A 20658-nucleotide genomic window follows, 5' to 3' on the forward strand; every position below is an offset into this window, starting at 1 on the left:
AAACCACTAGGGCAGGGCTTTGCAAGCTTTATAGATTTTCCCTACTCTGAAAAATCATTATTAGCCTTTCAAATTCTTAGCGTGACTTATTCCGAATCATATTTTCATAAAATCCCCCAATTGCACTTTCTGCCGTATCTCTTTGAAGCCGCCGTCTGCTCATGCGTCATCGGAGTGCATGGACTGATAGGTATGCTATGAATGAAAGTCTCCTGGGATGGAGGGGCACTTGTGCCGAGCGTTTTGAAGCCAGCGGGACCGTTTGATGTGGTTTGTCAATAACGGGTATTTCCCTTGGCCCACTTTGCCTGTGGTTTGCGTTCCAAGTGTCGGCATTTACTGAACCGGACCGCCGCAGATAGGTTTCCCTTTAAAGCCCCGTCCTTAAGCTCTTCATTCGTCAGCACTTAAAAATATAACCAATGCCTGTGATCACACGCCGTCCCACCTGGATTAATCCGCGATTTCATCACATTTGATAACTGTCTGGCCGGCGAGATAAGGCAGTCGCCTGGATAAACTCTCAATGTCAGAGAACTTTACCGCTTTCCTCGTTTGTCTCCTGCCAGCTTAGGCTTTGCCACCAAATTAGGGCTTGTGTTTGTCCTTTTGTGGGGTTTGATCTTACTGTTCAACCTCTATATTGAATAACACTGGTTAAAAGCGAGGTGAACATGTACCTTTGATTAGCTTACTCAATCTAATAAGGTAGAATGAGACGGGTTGATTCTTATCGCACCATTTTGCCAGAGTTGGCTAATGCCTTTCCGCCTCCATGCTGTTTGAACAGGCTGAAAGCAGATATATGTGTGTCTTTAATCTACTGTACACACCAGCAGGATCCAGTCTTGCTTTCACCATCTGGGGTCCAGTGGGTTTTGAGCTGAAAACACTGCGAAAGTCTTTTTTTTTTATTGTCATATGTTTGTGCTCTCAACATTTTTTGTGTGTGTTTGTGGCGTATTCTTAGCTCCTTTCTCATTGTGAGAATGGCACCAGTGAGGAAAATTAACAGCTCTGATAGGCCTCTATAATTGGAGACTCAATGAAGCTTTGAATGAAAATTAGTCTCAGCCGACTGCAGACTCGGCTATGAAGCACCGCTGAGTGTTCTGCTGTAAGCCTGGTCTAGTTTAGTCCAGTCTAATATCGCAGGCGTACAGCAGCTGGTGTTTTGTCTTGCGGTGTACAGATCAAACTGTGCACACTCAGTCCCTGTAGAATGAGATTGCAAATAAGTGTGGAAAATATGTGCTGCACTGCAGGTGATTAAGTACCTTTTTTAAATACTCCACCAGTCAAACATTTGGAAAAAATTATATTACATTATTCTCACCAAGGCTGCATTTATTTAATCTAAAATACAGAAGCTGTCATATTGTGAAATATTATTACAATTTAAGAGTCATTTTGATATTTTTTAAATGTAACTTATTCCTGTGATATCAAAGCTGGATTTTCAGCATCATTACTTCAGACTTCAGTGTCACATGATTCTTCAGAAATCATTCTAATATACTGATTTCATACTCAATTATTATCACTTATTATTAGTGTTGAATTATTAACGATTCTTATTTTTGACGATATTAAAAACCGGTTTTGTTGCTTAAAATGTTTGTGCAAACCATGATAAATTGTAAATATTCAAATAAAAAATACATTTTAATTAATTAATTAATAATTCATCATTTTAAATAAATAATATTTAGCTATATTACTGTTTTTTAAATCAATCAGTGCAGCCTTGGTGAGAGTAAGTGTCTACTGTGTAAGGTTGCCACTGAATTAAAAACAAAAAAACTTTTTATCTCACAATTCTATTTTTTTTTCTCGCAATTGCAAATTTACATTTTGACGTTTTTCTCAGAATTGCATGATATTACGTGAATTGTGAGAATTTGTTTTGTATTAAGGTGAGTTTATTGTATTGTTTGTTTAGTAATTGGTGTGAAAGTGTATTGATGTGAATTAATGTGAGATGCAAGACAATTTTTATTGACTTTATATCTCACAATTCTCAATTCTGAGAACATATCAGTCTTTTTCCCCTCAGAATGGAACTTCATAACTCACAATTGCCAGGTTTTATCTCACAGTTGAATAACAAAATTTTCTGACATTATAACTCAAAATTGTGAGTTTATATCTCAAAATTCTTACTCTACAACACACAATTACAAGATGAGTCAGATTCCCCTCAGTATTGAACTTTATAATTCACAATTGCAAGTTTATATCTCACAGTTAGAAGAAAAAAGTAAGAATTGCAAGAAAAAAGTCTCTCATTAATGCGAGTTTACATCTCACAATTATAATATTTATTCTCAGAATTGTGAGATATAAACTCACAATTGTGAGTTATAAAGTCAGAATAGCAAGATAAAGTGAGAATTGCAGGATATAAATTCACAATTCAGACTTTTTTCTTTTAACTGTGAGATATAAATTGCAATTGCGAATTATAAAGTTCAATACAGATTGTGTGTTATAAAGTCAGAATTGAGATATATAAACTTGCAATTGTGAGTTATAAAGTCAGAATAGCAAGATAAAGTCAGAATTGCAGAATATAAACTCGCAGTTCTGACTTTTTTCTTGCAAATGTGAGTTTATATCTTGCAATTCTGACCTTTTTCCTCACAATTGTCAGTTTATATCTTGCAATTCCAACTTTTATTCTCAGAATTGTAAGATATAAACTTGCACTTTTGAGTTATAAAGTATTCTTTACAATTATGTGAGTTTTTTGAGAGTAAAATTGCATGTTATAAAGTCAGAATTGTGAGATTTAAACTCAATTTTGAGTTTTAGAGTCATAATTGAAAGATATAAAGTCAGAATTGCAAGATATAAACTCACAATTCTGACTTTATAACTCAAAATTGAGTTTAAATCTCACAATTCTGACTTTATAACACGCACATTTAAGTTAAGTCAGAATTGTATGATAAAATGTTGCAATTCTGAGAAAATAGTAGTCTTTTTTCTTGGACTTCATAAACTCACAATTCTGAGAATATCTCAAAATTGCGAGATATAAACTTGCAATTGCGAAAAAAGTCATAATTGCAAAATAAAACAGAATTCAGAATTGTGAGTTTATATCCTGCAATTCTGACTTTATATCTTGCTATTCTGACTCTATAACTCACAATTGCAAGTTTATATCTCACAATTCTGAGAATAAAAATGAGAATTGCGAGATATAAACTCACAATCGTGAGGAAAAAAGTTAGAATTGCAAGATATAAACTCTTTACAATGCCACAGTAGAAGGTTTTTTTTTTTTTTTTTTTTTGTCTAGTCTAAATGGTTCCATAAAAAAACTTTAACATCTGAAGAACCTTTCTGTTTCACAAAAGGTTCTTTGTGGCAAAAGAAGGTTCTTCAGATTATAAAAAGGTAAGAAAAATATAGTTCTTTAAAGAACCTTTGACTGAATGGTTCTTCATGGTACCAAAAATGGTTCTCCTATGGCATCGCTGTGAAGAACCTTTTAAAGCACCTTTATTTTTAAGAATTGACAGTGTACTACTTTAAACATAATTTGATTTGTGTCGCTCTAATCCCAATCTGCCGTACTATATAAAACAGGTCCGTTTCCTGTACCATTAACTAGCCGCAGAGTTGCAAACACAGAGCTCTCTTGAATAAATTGGGAAGAGTAGTGCAAGATGGGATTTAGCGTTTTTCTTTTGTAATTTGCCTGTTTTTGTCTCTGTTGAAAATGTCAGATCCTAAATTTACCCCATGCCAACTGTGAGGATGTTTCCTCCAGTCTAGATCTCAAAGGTTTTCTGATGTTGCACAGCTCTGGGCTGTTTCCCAATCCAAATGTGAGACGTAATGAGTCATAAAACTGAAGTGAGGTGGACCGTACAGTCGGCATGTCCCAGGTTCATTAAAATGACCAAGGCAAACAATGAATTATTGATGTAGAGGGCCAGCGTTCCAAAATAATGTTTTTGTGGATCTCTCGCCACAATATCCTCGAGGTCTAATTGTACGGACACTTATTTCCCACAGCAAGAGTGGTTGTGTTTCTTTTCTCAGCAGGAAAACTAAAGGCTGTTTTTGTTACATGTTTCCATGTCTACTGCATAGGCTCTGACATTTGGTGTAAAGTGATACTGATGATCTTTTCGCCTACAGCGGTATGTCAGCACGGATGCAAACACGGAGAATGCGTGGGACCCAACAAATGCAAGTGCCATCCAGGTTATACAGGAAAAACATGCAACCAAGGTAAGTGTTAAAGTGCACATATAGTATGTTTAAACACATTGGATTGTGTTTGAATTCTGGCTGAGAGTTTTATTTTACAGGTTTTTAACTGGATTCAGTATAGTTCGCCAAAAATCACACTAAAAATGGTTTAAACAGTAAATGTTTAACATTATTACTTCTCACACATTACAACAGAAATAAACATGAGAACATGATTTTTAAAACTAATTAGGAAAAAAAACATAGACACACACACACACACACACACACACACACACACACACACATATATGTATATATATATATATATATATATATATATATATATATAAACAAAACCGGCTAAAAATTATAATTACTAAAATGAAAATAAAAAATAAATGATATAAAAATAAAAACTGATTCTAAATAATAATACTAGAATATTAAAAAGTAGTATTAAAAATGTGTTCATATGTTGCAACTGTATTTTATAAGAAAACATTTTTAATTTAATACATTAAAATACATATGTGTGTGTGTATGTATATATATAGAGAGAGAGAGAGAGAGAATTATTTTTAACGGTTTTTATTTTTTATAAAATTTAAGTAATTGTAATTTTTACTATGTAATTTTAATATATATTTTGCTTATATATATATATTATATAGCTCTATATAATTAATTTTGTTTTTATTTATTTATTAATCAATTTTTGTTTTTTTGCTGCATCAAGTTAAATGAAATATTGAGAAAAAATTTAATTTTAATAATTTTTAATAATTTAATTTTACATTTTATTTTATTTTAACAATATTTCTTACTGCATCAAGTCAAATTAAGTCAAATGGAGAAATATTGCCTTGGCAACTATTTTATTTTATTTTATTTTAACAATATTATAGTTTTTTTTTTACTGCATCAAGTTAAATTAAATCAAATGGAAAAATATTATACTATTTATATTGTAACTATTTTATTTTGATTTTATTTTATTTGAACAATATTTTAGTTTTTTTTTTTTTTTTACTGCATCATGTTAAATTAAATCAAATGGAGAAATATTGCTTTGGCAACTATTTTATTTTATTTTAACAATATTGTAACTTATTATTTTACATTTAATTTTTACCATTACATTTTTTATGTAAAAGTGCCTGCCAACTGCATAAATGTAAATACCCTGTGTAGTTGTATATAGAAAGTGTAGTTGAGAACTTAACAAAGTACATTTATTTTTTATATATATTAAATTTAAAATGTTTAATAATTTTTTTATAGAATCAATTTTATTTTATTTTATTATTTTTTAAAAACAACTATTTTATTTATTTTTTAATTTTTTTTTAGGGTCTGTGCAGCTGGCGTTAAACATGAAATTGCAGGTCATTGCAAACATAATAATCATAATCAAATTGTGCATGCACATATGTACATGCATGTTCATGACCCTAAATGAGAAACTGCGACAAAATGTAATTTTTGTGTTATGGATTAAATTGCCCTGCCCCGCAGCGTACTGTAATACAAGGGTTAAATCAGCCTCTCTGTTACAAAGCACCAATTTGTCACTTGCATTATTTAAAAGCTTCTGGATATAGATGTCACCCTTTGGCTCTACACAGAACAATGTATTGTCTCTAATGGGCTTTTGTATTGAGTCATATAGTGATTCAGAATGTGAGGTTTCCCTTAAGCAGATAATATCTCAATTACTGCCCTAAAAACCCTGCACCGAAAATAAAACGGAGCCAGGGGACTAAATTCTGTCTGAAGTCGTCTCATCAGAAGAACGCTGGCGTCTGAGATAACCCCTGATTTAAAACAGCACATTTCCATTTGAGAGGAGAAGACTGGGAGACTTAAACAGAGGAGTCTCTGCCCTTGCAAGGCAAAGGGAGAAGGTGTAATTAAAAGACGGAAAGGAAAGGGAAAACAATCCCCTCTGGAATGTGGAATAGAATCTTTTCGATTTTCCCTTGCGTCACGTTTCATGTCGGGTCGATGAGGCTGCTTTTGCCTTGCTGCACGCGGCGGAAATGTTTTCTTTTTTTCATGCGCTCCTATCAGGCTCTCGTGGCAAGAGTGATTAAAAGAATCAGATGGTTTTTAGAGGTAATGACAGATGATTGTCACGCCGAGGGCTTATTTGTCTCGCGTGCTTAAAACTTTGACAGGTGCTGGTTAGCGCGGACACCTGGGTGGCATATTAAAATCATCAGTGCAAATAATCAAGGCTTTAATTTGCGGTGTGACTGACTGAAAGGTTTTTTCAAGCCGCTAAGTGTTTTTGTTTATTGCAATTATCTGTAGCAAAACAATCAGCATGCAAATTCAATTATAGCACGCAAGATGCCCAAACACTTCTATTTTTTTAAAAGATATTGTATTAATGGCTAATTTTGAAATCATAGTTGATAGTTTTACGTTTGATCCTAGCGATGCGATGATTACTGCATGCTCTCCAGAACAAGCACTCCTAGTTGATTTGTATACAGTATATATCTATATAGATAAAATACCAATATAAATGCAAGTGCACATTCAAAGCTAATTTACTAAGATCACAATTGCATGTGCAGTCACAGATCACAGTCACAGATTTTTTTTGTTCATGCAAAATGTATACATAGAAATAGGTTGGACTTTTGCATGTTAAAACAGAGGGCTATTATAGTTAACTAAAACTAAAACTAAAATTAAATCCATAAAAAAAATTTTGTTACTTGAAATAAAATAAATGTTAACTGAAATTAAAATAAAATAAATAAAATAAAATAACTTTATTTCAGCTAGCTGGCAAGGCAACATTTCTCATTTTGATTTAGTTTAACTTGATGCAGTAAAATAGCTAAAATTAAAACTGATAGAAAATCAAAATTAGGACTATATAGACACACACACACATTACAGAAAAACTACTAAAAATGACAAATACTAAAACCTAAATTAAAACTTTTATTAAAATTTAAAACTTGTAGTATTTTAATATTAATAACGCTATAATAGTATCTCAGAGATATTAAAATAACACTGTTAATAAATGATATGTGTTAAACATATTACAACAGCATATTTACTAAGTGTAATCTTAATGTGTTGATATGTTGCTTTTGTGTTTTATATTAATAATTTTTTAATAAAAAAATAAAAAAATACACACTACCCGTCAAAAGTTTTTGAACAGTAAGATTTTAAATGTTTTTAAAGAAGCCTTTTCTGCTCACCAAGCCTGCATTTATTTAATCTAAAGTACAGCAAAATCAGTAAAAACTTTAAATAGTTTTTACTATTTAAAATAACTGTTTTAATTTTGAATGTATTTTAAAATGTAATTTATTCCTGTGATTTCAAAGCTGAATTTTTAGCACCATTACTCCAGTCACATGATCCTTCAGAAATCATTCTAATATTCTGAATTTCTACTCAAAAAACAATTATAATTTTTATTATTATGTTGACAACAGCTGAGGTTTCTTTGATGAGCATTTTTCTGAAATATAAATCTTATGTAACATTAAAAATATCTTTATCATCACTTTAAATGGTTTAAATAAATGGTTTAGTCAGTGTATCATTTTATTTCAGATAAATGCTGATCTTTGGATCTTTCTATTCATCAAAGAATCCTGAAATAAATGTACTTTTTAAAACGGTTTTAAACATTGATAATAATAATAATAATTAATGTTTCTTTAGCAGCAAATCATCATATTAGAATGATTTCTGAAGGATCATGTGACACTGAAGACTGGAGTAATGATGCTGAAAGTTTAGCTTTGATCACAGGAATAAATTACATTTTAAAATATACTCAAATAGAAAACTGTTATTTTAAATAGTAAAAATATTTCAAAATTGTACTGTTTTGCTGCACTTTGGATCAAATAAATGCAGGCTTGGTGGGCAGAAGATACTTCTTTATAAAACATTAAAATCTTAGTGTTCAAAAACATTTGACTGGTAGTATTTTTTTTTTTTTTCTTCATGCATGCTATCAAACTTGCACTTTTTATATATAAACCAGGGTCTCAGTGTTAAAAGGATCCGCCATGAGTGATTAGTGTGCAGATAAAGCACAAGGAGAGCTGAACAGAAATAATGATAAAGAGCTTAGTACTAAATCCACGGCAATGAGGTGGGATAACACCCACAAAGTTAAATAACCAAATCGGGATTTAAAGGTGATGCGTGTCATTGTTTCGATCTTAAAATACTTTGACCTATCCCAGATTAACATGCAAAGACAAGGATGCAATTCTAGGTTGATTTTCCACCAAAATGGGCAAACACTGGGCTCTGTGGTCCTATCATTAATTTGATAACAAATAATAAACCTAACACAGAAGCATTGACTTTATCCAGATGAGGTTGTCATGATTTGGCTGGTCACGTACTTTGCCTTTAGGTTATATTACATATTTGATAGAAATGCATTCTGAAGATTTTCTTTAGTTGAACACTGGTTGACATTTGTCGTCTTGATCTTTACAGACACACAGATCTCCCTGGTGACATGTAAGCCAGCAGTTCATATAACTCAAACTCTAAAATAACAGCCTGCAAAATGCCATGAAGAGCATCTGTAATAAAGCAATATGTCTGTGCATCACAAAGACTTTATAAAATGACATAGTTTAACTTCTGACTGGATAAGTCATGTTTAAAGATGTTACAAGCTTCATCAGCATAACGAAAATATGTTTACGGGTTTCCACTACTTAACAGATGTGTGCAATCTGAACTTAGATTTTATTTTATTTTTTTTGCAATTAAAGCACAATTAGCATTCGCCTCCTTTGATCTGCTTGATTCTGTCAGCAGTTGCTCTTCTCTGTAATATCACTGTCATGGAGATGATATGAGGCAGATGGGCATCTTTGCCCAGAACAAATAAACTCATTAAAGCGCTAATCCATTTAGGAGTGAAGTGACACAGAGCTGCATTCGGCTCTCCGTGGATCAAATCAATTTAATAAGATGCTAATTTTCAGCGGGGGTCTCTGTAAATGAGAATCTGCTTACCTGCTGTTCCCGAGGCCTGTCAGGAATCCATTACGAGGCATCAGGTATCGCAAAATACTTTCAGACATTTGCTTTTTGGTGAATGCACGTCTAACAATGTGTCCTCTGTGTCATTTTTTTATAGTCACCTTTAAGTTGGTCCAAACCTGTATGAATTTGGCCTTATAAGAGGATATTTTAAAGAATGCTGGCAACCAAACAGTTGACGGTAGCCATAGTATGGAAAAAATACTATGGAAGTCAATGGCTGTTTGGTTACCAAAATGTCTTCTTTTGTGCTCAACACAAGAAATAAACTCATACGGGTTTGGAGCAAGTGAGGGGTTGAATAAATGACCATAATTTTCATTTTTGGGTGAACTGTCCCTTTAAAGCAGGGGTGCTTAACCCTGTTCTTGGAGATCTACCTTCCTGCAGAGTTCAGCTCCAACCCTGATCAAACACACCTGGACCAACTAATTAGGATCTGAAGGAGCACTTGATAATTACAGACAGGTGTGTTTGATCAGGGTTGGAACTAGGGCTGCTCGATTTTGTCGAAAATCATAATCACGATTATTTTGGTCTAAATTGTAATCACGATTATTTAACATGATTATGACAGGGTCAAGAACTTTATATTAGTGATTAATTTAAAGATAGCAATACAGCAGAAAAAAGATAAAAATAAAAATACTGAATACTAAAGTCTGAAGTCTAAAGTAGTCTTTAAAGAAATTAAATGTAATTATTTGAATATAAAATAAAACAGCATCTTCACTGTAATAGTTAAACATGCTTTGTTTCGTATTAAAACTACAAAAGTCCTTCATTCATTGAGTGATTTTTCTCTTTGTATTTTTACATTTTATTAATATTAAGCATAGACGGCTTAAGGAATATTTGTTGCTGCTTTAAGTGCCACGCGGATCTAATATACTGTTACACATGTATTTTCATTCTTAGCTGTTTATGATCATTTAAGACATAACTGACAAGGGTTTTCATGAATAATCACCAAGCGCCTCATTTTGAAATATTTTTGGTGTGTTTGACCGTTTACACTGTAAAAAGTTTACCAGTTTCTACTTAAAAACTTAAGTTTAGCAGCTGCCTTAAAATGTTAAGTTAAATCAACTTGAGTCATTTCAACTCACAAGTTAAATCAACTCATTTTTATTGTAATAAGTTAAAATGACTTGTAGTTTTAAGCTGACTTAACTTAAAATTTTAAGGCAGCTGCTGAACTTAGGTTTTTAAGTTGAATCTGGTAAAAGCTTTTTACAGTGTAGGCGTGCACCTTGAGCTAAAAGATAACTAAATGTCCGTGATCTGCTCCGTCTCTGAGCACATACACAGAACAGCGCAAGTTTTCTTACGCGCTATTAAAAACACAACATCATAGAAACGTTAATAAATCAAGCATGTCCCGTTTCATGAAAGTCACGTTACATGATTTTGCTGATTTGCATGTTAAATTAGGCTTTTATGGAGAAGCGAAATCGCACCAATGGTAAGGGGGCGGAATTGGGCGCAATAATTGTTTCATCTCGATTACTGCATTTTCATGATCGTTTGAAGCATAAATCGAAACCAAATTTCGATTAATTGGAACTAAACTCTGCAGGAAGAACTCTGTTTTAAAGAAAGCATATCATTGAGCTTCTCCTGTTTGTGATTATTTTTAACATCATGCATAAATTATCATGACTACCTGACAGATACAACTAAAATAGATGCTCCAACATCTGCCAAACTTTAAGTCATTTGGAAAAATAGTAAGATATCACATGAGCTGACTCTTGTAAAATCTACTGGAAAACATTTAGTTTAATTGAACTCAATGCTGGCTGATTTTTGGGGATTTTTCAATCAGTCAGGCTGAGATACTGTAAATAAATCAGGTTGGTTAGACTGAGAAACCAGTTTAAACCTGTTTTCGTTTATACTGATGATGCACATTCTCAACACTGGCTTATTTTGATTTCAGAAAATAAATATATAGAAGTCCTAAAGTTCAGAGAAAGGATGAAAAACATCATGTAAAGCTAAGCTCTGTTTTGATACAAGAAACCTTGACTAACATTATATGTAGTCTTCAGGGCAAACATCAAGTAAAACCTGTAAAAATATAGACTCTTTAATATTTTCCTTGAAGTCTTCCTGGTTCAAAGTCTTAAAACTCACATATGGTTGCATGCATTTCAAAATCTGACAGTCTACATCACAAATGTTTGATTTTCAGCACGCCAAGGGCATAATAATGGTTAATGTGTTTTGTGTTTTGAACAACACTGTTCATTTCCGTGCATTATTTAGGAGTCGGAAAGCCAAGCACAGCTGAGGGGATTATATGAGATTCTTTACATGTCATCATATAATTAAGCTGTAAAGCATTGTTCTGTAACACTGACATTCCCTCCTTTCATCTTTTTTCCAGTGTCAATCACAGTTGGTACTGTACTGGATATTTATGAAAGACTATAAACACTTTAAATACCAAACCCTTCGGTCTCTCTCCACCACTATTTTTAGGTTTTGTCTTTGTGGTTAATTGCCTATAATAATGTCAGCTGCTCCAGAAGAAAAGGTGTCGCTTTATTCCAGTCATGATGGTTGGTCCTCACCATATAATTATGCTTTTTTTTTTCTTCAAAAATCAGGCTGATAAACCCCCCCCCCCCCCCCCCACATCTGATCAGCATCTGTACTATCTATTTTCTCCAGACCAGGAATGTGCCTTTACCTTCAAAGAAATCATGAAGGCAAAATTGACTTGTGCTTTCAACATGAAACAGCACTGGCAACCCATTCATGGTTTATTTTTGAGTGAAACAGGAAATTTGACAAGACATGTAGGAAAGGTCTTTTTATCCATCAGAAAATGAATGAATTGTGAAGGCGGCTCTTGCAGGGACCAAAAAAGAAAGTGCATATATAATACATTAAATATAAACAAATGCATACTTTTTTTAATTGATGTTCAAAATAAAAACTGAGACATTTATTAAAGTCTTAATGAAATCAAAATTGACCCTATTTATTTTGTTAATACACATTCCTGGTCTTAATAAGAATTATCTGGAATATATATATATCACAGCGTGCCTATATATAGCCATATTGCACAGCTAGGAGTGTGATACTGCATTTATACAACAGTTCGACAGCACAATCAGTTCAATCTCTTATTCACAATAAAACATTAGTTTGAATGGCCGCTGAGGAAAGCGATATCTTTATCGTAGTATTCTTTCATCTGTTAAGGGTGATTTCTGATGACAGTGCTGCTCAGTGCATTTGTTGGCTATGTCTTACAAGTTGTTGTTGAAAGTAGACATAACGTCCTTGTTTACAACACTGCCTGAGTCTCTTTCAGTATAAAAGTCTTTATTGTTTACTCACTCATAAAAGCTTCTCTTCTCGCCATCTAATGGTGGAATAATGTAACTAAATCACCATCACAAACACACCGTTTCCCAATACTATTAAATACTGCTGTTATTTATATAAAATAAATTTTTTTTGAATAATATTATTTAATAAACAACAGCAACCATCATAAAACTTGCTAGGCATTTCAGTCAAAAGTACAAAGGCAGCGCTCTGATATACAGCATTAAAGATTAATGAGACCAAAGACTGCTAGATTGTTAGATTTATTCAAAATGAATTATATCTCATGTTTAACCACTATAGAGACATCAAAGCCAGCGGTAAATTCCAGAAGATCTGGCCGAGGTAAGGCTGCTCTCTGCAGGTTCATGAGTGCTAAACGTGTGCTGTCGCCCTGGAACTCACACCCCCGAAAACATTGAAGCAAATTCTCAAATAGACATTATCTTTTTTCTTAACAACCTACATATTTGAAGTCTAAACAAATACATTCTCACCTAAAAAACTCTTAAAACTACATTCCGTGACATCAAAAAAAGTATTATTTATAAAGTCGTAGTGGACATGACACTCGCTTATAGAAGTACCGCAAGCGGAATGAAACAAGCGGTGAAGAGGTTGGAGTTCTGTTATCACTAGAATATTGCATTCCTCTCAGCCAATCAGATTTGAGAACCAGAAAGAACTGTCGTATAAATATATATATAGTATATTCCAGTTTTTATTGTGGAAAAAATCAATAAACATTCTAAAGAAAAAAGTATGTATTTATTTTACTTTTTACATTTTTTTGTTTTTGTCAAAGTGTTTTTTTATATCAGAAATGACTTTCTTCTGATGTGACTAGGGCAATGTGGGTGAGGAAAATATTAATGAATATTATCATAGTCTGTTCCACATTGTTTAGCTCTGCATATCCTGAAGTTAAAAGCACCGCCAGTGCCGTTTCATTTTATCTACTCATTTGCATATAATCTTTACTGAATAATGCTATTATTCTCCTCTACAGGAATACGGCCAGCTCAGAGGTGTGTTTTATAAATGTTTTTGTCCACGTTGTCCTGTGTGCTGTTATCTGTCTGTTTCCCTTACTCCTAAAGAAGAGCAGGGCTATGTTAGCCCCCCATTATGGCACAGTCACCCTCCCGTTTTTGTTCCCATGGACCACCAGCCGATTGCGGTGCCTTCGGAGGGTGAGCTAATCCTGTGTGTGTGATTTTCTTGTAAGACTGCTTACCGGATGACGTCTGCGTCCGTTCCAAGCGCCACCCCTCTAGCCCACGTGCATGGTGCAGTCTGCTTAGCCCAGCGAGAGTGAATACTTTCCCTTTAGCAGATCCCCAAAGCCTCCACAGGCATGGCCGGAATGACACGGAGAAAGCCATGCATGCCTTGGCAGAAGCTCACACACACATAAAGCCTTTAAGAGGCTGTTCTGTTTCACCCTGCTCTCTGTCTCCTACACACACATCCTGTCTGTGTCTGTCAGTTCCTCTGAACTTCTAAAGCAGGGCATCTTTCATCTGCGAGCATTCAAGTGGCTGCCCGGCTGCTGTCCTCCAGTCTCTTTCTCTTTAACCTTCTGCCTGTCTCCTCTATCTCAGGCCCATCTCCAATTCCCAAACAAATATCCTGTCACTCAGAAAGTGTCTGTCATGTTATTGTTGTTATTATTGTTGTTGGTGTCTGCTTCTGAAGTAATTCTGTTCATGATTTTTTCAACAGACCTGCAGTATAGGTTGTCAGTTTCAAGTGAATTGACCATGGTAACAGTAGCCGAAATGTCCAAGTTATTGCAGTCATTGTTATGGTGAACATTTTTTAGTGGTGGTAAAATTTTAAGTGTATGTCCAGTTTAAATCAAAAGTTTACATGCACCTTGCAGAATCTGCAAAATGTTGATTATTTGACCAATATAAGAGGGATCACACAAAATGCATGTTATTTTTTATTTAGTACTGACCTGAATAAGATATTTCACATAATTTTTTTTAATACACAGTCCACAAGAGAAAATAATAGTTGATTTTATAAAAAAAAAAAAAAGTTTACATACACTTGATTCTTAATACTGTGTTGTTACCTGAATTGTTTTTTTTTTTTTTTTGTTTAGTGATAGTTCATGAATCCCTTGTTTGTCCTGAACAGTTAAACTGCCTGCTGTTCTTCAAAAAAATCCTTCAGGTTTTTGTTTTTTCAGCATTTTTGTGTATTTGAACCCTTTCCAACAATGACTGTATGATTTTGAGATCCATTTGTTCACACAGAAGACAACTGAGGGACTTTTATGCTATTACAGAAGGTTCAAACACTCACTGATGCTCCAGAAGGAAAATGATGCTTTAAGAGCCAGGAGTGAAAACTTTTGAACAGAAAATATATTTTTATTAATTAGCCGAAGTGTCATATTTTTTCATTTAGTACTGCCATTCAGAGGCTACATAAGATAGTTACGTGTTTCCCAGAAGACAAAATAAGCTACATTTATTTACCCTGATCTTCAAATTCCAAAAGTTTTCACACCCTGGATCTTAATGTGTGGTTTTTGCTTCTGGAGCATCAGTGAGAGTTCGAACCTTCTGTAATAGTTGCATGTTTTTGCTTTTACAGAATTAACAATTAAAAAAATTTCAATATATATTTTTGCTTTTACATAATTAACAATAACTGTACAAACTGATGGACACATTGGTTACCATGGTAAATGTTTTAAGGGTTGCACAGTGCCTGGTAAATAATGTCTTTAATGGCTTATTTTTAATGTTTCTTCAATCTTCATAAGTGCAGCACTCAGAATAGGCTGCGGTCACACTTCCCATACGGTGTGAACTCGCTTAGTCCACCTGCTCTCTGCTCTGGGTTTTCAACACCTTCACACCTCCTACCCTCCATTTTCTCCCTTCAGACTGGACAATTTATTTCTTTATTTCTTATCATTAGTTCACTATGTGTTGCTGTTCAGAGCTGTCTCTTGTCAAGTACAGCTATTCTGGGAATGTGACATTTCATTTCTGCTGTTTTCAGCTTTATTTGAGCGAGCAAAGGGCCAATGAGTCTACTGTGATAGGTTAGTCTCCTCTTCACCTTTCTTTTTCTAAACATCTTTCAGAGATGAATTTGTCTGCTTGCTGCTCAGAGAGTTGAGTTACTGCCTGAACCAATGAGAATTCAGAAAACTATAGTCAAGAAAGACGAGGTGGAGATGCACTTCTGAGATTTTACAGATGATTCGATATTGCATGGTATAGCGTGTAAGATTTGGACATTTAAGTTTTAGGAAATGTATTGTTATTCTTTAAAAGGATAGTTCTTTTCCCCACATGAAATCCACAAGAAAAGAATGTGTCAAGGAAAGGGTCAGCGTTAGTCAATTATGTCCCCAATCATCATTGAAATTGCTCTCTAAATGGGAATCACAACTTCAGCAACTGTGTGCGCTTTCAAAGAAATGTCTTACGGTTTCAAAAGGTGGTAAATACTTAGCCCAATTTTCTTTCATTGCATTGAAATGTTTAAACTTTGAAGCCGAGAGATTTATGTTGTCTTTGTTTCGAATATAATAGTCGACTCTTGCTAAGACGATTTGGGAAAGCAATTGTAGCTGTCCTCACCCACCTCGACTAATCATTCCAGCGAGTGACCTCCCACTGGTGCCAATTACCATTAATACACTGTGCCATTCATCTATTTAAATCTGTGCCACCTGTCAAATATAGACAGCATGCGCTCCGCTAGAATGCATTCCCCGCATAACCCACCGCTAAAGATGGCGCCATTCTCTCAGAACTGGGCCATGCCAAAGACACTCATGTACGGCAGCCAGGAGAATCTATTTTCAGTCCGGTGCAAATGAGACCGCAGGCATCACGCTACGTGTCTGGCCTATAAACTTGACTGTATACCTTACAATATTGAGATCTAAGTGATATGTAGCCCAGCTGATGACCCAAGTGGCCTAGACTTTAGGATATATGGGTGAGCACAGATTAAACTACTGTATAGCCAACCATTGTGCTGTTTATTTCAAATAAAAATGAAGTAATGATTGGTAAAAGAAAAACCTCTTGAATTTATTCATTTTTAAAATAGTTGTTAACAAATGAGGGCTATTTTTGTGCCACTCAATAATCATTTGAGGAGTGGATAAACAATTAAACAATCACTTATTGTTGAGAATAAATAGATAAAAGAATCATCTATCAAGTAATTAAAATACGTGCTACTCAGTAATCATCTGAGGAGTTGATGATTAAACAATCAGTTATTGTTGAGAATAAATAGATAAAAGAATCATTTGTCAAGTATTATAAATATATCAGTTAATAAAGTCTAAAAGAAAAACTAATTAAAAACAATATTTGTTTTGACTGTTTATAATATTACAATCAAATGCGATACTTTGCGAAAGTCTTCATACCCCTTATTTTTTTGATTTTATGTTGCTGCCTTATATTAAACTGCTTTAAATGACTGTTTTTCCCCACATCGATCTGTACTCCTTACACCATAATGACAAAGCAAAAACAGAATTGTCACAACTTCGTACATTTACTAAAAATAAATCACCTCAAATAAGTACATTGCATAAGTATTCATACTCTTAACTCAGTACTCATCTAAAGCACCTTTACAGCCTCAAGTGTTTTTGGGTATGATGCAACAAAATTTGCACATCAACATTTGGCAATTATCTGCCATTTTTCTCGTCACCTCTTTAACCCTCAAGCTCTGTCAGCTTGAATGAGGTCTGGCAGACATTTTCAGGTTTCTCCAGAAATGTTCGATTGGGTTCAAGCCCAGGTTCTGGCTGGGCCACTAAAGGACATTCACAGAGTTGTCTATAAGCTACTCTTGCTGTGAACTTAGGTTCATTGCCCTGTTAAAAGGTAAACCTTCTGCCCAGTCTGAGGTTCTCTAAATGCTCTGGACTGGGTTTTCATGAAGGCTATCTCAATATTTTGTGCATTGAGCGTTTCTTCGACTCTGACGAGTCCCTTATTCCCTGCCGCTGAAAAGCAGCCCCACAGCATGAGGCCGCTACCAGCACACTTTACTTTTGGGATGGTACTCTGCAGGTGATGAGCAATGACTGGCTCCTTCAAACATGATGCTTGGAATTGAGGTTCATCAAACCAGAGAATCTTGTTTCTCACAGTCTGAGAGTCCTTTAGATGCTTTTTTGCAAATTTTGCAAAGTCTTTACTGAGGAGAGGATTGAATCTTGTCACACCACCATAAAGTCCAGATCGGTGGAGTGTTGCAGTGATGTTTGTCTTTCTGTAGATTTCTCCTATTTTCACATATGATCATGGAGCTCAACTAGAGTGACCATCAGGTCCTTGGTCACCACTTTAACCAAAGCCTTCCTCCATCAGTTGCTCAGTTTTTCCAGGAGCCCAGATCTAAGAAGTGTCCTGGTTGTTTTAAACTTTCATTGAGGTTAACTGAGACTACATGCTTCTGTGAACCTTTAATGCAGCAGATTTTTTTCTGAACACATCCACAGATCTGTGCCTTGCAAAAATCCTGTTTCTGAGCTCTACAGGCAGTTATTTTGACCTTAGGGCTTGGTTTTTGTTTTGATATACATTTTCAGTTGTTGGACCTTTTATTAGGACGTGTGTGCATTTCCAAGATGTGGATATGAATACTTATGCAATGGAATCATTTAAGTTTTTATTTTTAATAAATTTGAAAAGATTTTTTTGCAAGAGAAGTTTTTTTCAAAAAGGAAGAGACGATCGTTTCACCTGACGTCCTGCTTAAAATTAGGTGCTAAGGTAACGTTACAGTGATCTGTCACAACATTAAAGAACCACGAAACAGTATTTATTGTTTTGACTTTCTTACAAAATGACTAAATTAGAAAGCTGAGATTTCTGAGATTTATAATTTTTTGAATTATTTTAATGTATTTTATTGTACTTATTCTTGATTTGCCACCTTAGACTGGTACTCTGTCCTGAAGTTACGTTTTAAAGATGGTTATGGATAAAGTTGTGACTGTATGGCAGTAAGGATAGTGTTCAAAGTCTAGAAATAGGTCAACAGCTTCCAAGTTTAGAACATTTTTAAATATTCAAAGTCTATAAAGTACATCATTGACCTTTGTGGAGTTGTCAGAAGGAAGACGTTCCCTTTCTGTGTGTCAGTATCAAAACCCAAAGCCAGACCCAAGAGTGTTGGAAGCTAAAGTGCAGGTTTGTTTCCCGTGGTGTGAGACGCTGAGGTGGGCCTGTCCAGACACGGTGGCCTGCGGCTTCACCTTCTTTCCGCAGACGCCGCCTCACAAGTTTGAAAGGATTGACCTTTCAGATTTGACCTGTGGTTTAAGCCTAATTCCTCGCACGAGGATGTTCTAACCTCCCCCTCTCTGTTCTTCTGTCTGCAGACTTGAACGAGTGTGGCCTCAAGCCTCGGCCGTGTAAACACAGGTGCATGAACACGTACGGGAGCTACAAATGCTACTGCCTAAACGGATACATGCTGTTGCCTGATGGGAGCTGTGGAAGTGAGTCACATCTCGTTGTTTTGCACGTGGTGTCCAGCTGTGTCAATCGTTGCCTCGTTCAATAGCTCTTCAACGCTCTGCTTGAAAAGTATGATAGTGCTGCCCAGCGGGGTGAACCGCAATGTGTATACACTGTTTCTACAAGCTAGATTTCCACAGGCTTTTCAGCATATCAAAACAGCTTTAGCAAGAAAAAAAAATAGTTAATGCAAAAACTGTGTATACAACATAAATTTTCATTTGGAGAAGAAAACAAAAGCAGTATATGTCTTAGATTTTCTTCTGTTTATTTCAGTTTTTTTAACCTTTATTTAACCAGAAACTACTCTCTGAGATTAAAAATCTCTTTCACAGGAGTTTCCTGACCAAAATGGGCAGCAATACAGTCAGTAACATCACAAATATACACCCCACAAACAGACTAATGACACTTAAAACAATTGCATATTGTTAAATCATCTTCCATTTGCCAGATAACGGATTAAAAATGATTTAAAGGCAGCACATTTTGTAATTTCAATTTCGATTGAAGAAGATTCCAATCAAATGGCGCTGCATACATAAAAGCTTTTTTACCTAGGTCAGGTCGAATAAAAAATCTGGATTTAAAAGGTTTTATTTTTTTCCCTGTAGAAATTCTTGTTAAAAATAATTATACTTTTATAGTTTCTTTAGAGAAGGGAACTGTAAGAGGTTTTGTTGTATATTTTATATATTTTATTCCCATACACAAATCGGATAATCAGATGCACTTTACTATTTCTTCAAATATGCATTTAAAAGTTTTTTTATATTAAAAATTTTCTGGTTAAAAATAGTTATATTTTTATAGTTACATTTAGAGAACAGAACAAAGAGTTTAGCAGTGTATTTTTTATTTTTTATTTTTCCATAAACAAATTATATATATATATATATCTTCAAATATTCATATAAAAGATTTTTTCCTGTAATAAAATTATTCTTGTTAAAATAGTTTTATTTTTATAGTTACACTTAGAGAACAGAACAAAGCTTACTTAGTTTAGCATTGTCTTCCTTATTTTATTTTATTTTATTTTATTTTATTTTATTTTATTTTATTTTATTTTATTTTATTTTATTTTATTTTATTTTATTTTATTTTATTTTACACAAATCAGATAATGCAAAAATTAGTAATACATTTTATTTTTAGAGATTCACATTAGCAGAATTATTTTATTTTATTATTTCTTCAAATATGCATCTACATTTTTTTGTATACATTTTTTCTGGTTAAAAATATTTTTCTGTATTCAAATTATTCTTGTTAAAACTAGTATTATTTTTAAAGTTTCATTTAGAGAAGAGATCAAATATGCAATTTAAAGGTTTTATTTTTTTCCCTTTAAAAAAACAACAAAACGAAACACAATTTTCCTTCCTAGATTTTTTTTTGTGTATTTTTATGTGTGTTTTTATAGTCTCTTTTCCTGTACACAAATGATTCTTAGAGCTCAGGGCGTCCCTCAACCCTGCAGAGAGCTTTCAAATGACTCACAAAAATATGAGAA

General features: G+C 34.0%; 1 protein-coding gene across 2 annotated transcripts in view; it reads left to right on the forward strand.

Annotated features, from left to right (window-relative positions):
- npnta (nephronectin a) overlaps window positions 1-20658 on the forward strand; it is a 70138-nt gene that overhangs the window by 24167 nt on the left and 25313 nt on the right. Inside the window, exons 3-5 of one of the 2 annotated variants that reach the window (XM_073842026.1) lie at window positions 4156-4248; window positions 13713-13805; window positions 19004-19123. In XM_073842026.1, the coding sequence (XP_073698127.1) occupies window positions 4156-4248; window positions 13713-13805; window positions 19004-19123 (306 nt within the window). The remainder of the gene's footprint in view (window positions 1-4155; window positions 4249-13712; window positions 13806-19003; window positions 19124-20658) is intronic. The other variant, XM_073842027.1, reaches the window with a different exon arrangement.

The sequence above is a fragment of the Garra rufa genome, chromosome 6 (genome assembly GCF_049309525.1).
Source record: "Garra rufa chromosome 6, GarRuf1.0, whole genome shotgun sequence".
Lineage (NCBI taxonomy): Eukaryota > Metazoa > Chordata > Actinopteri > Cypriniformes > Cyprinidae > Garra > Garra rufa.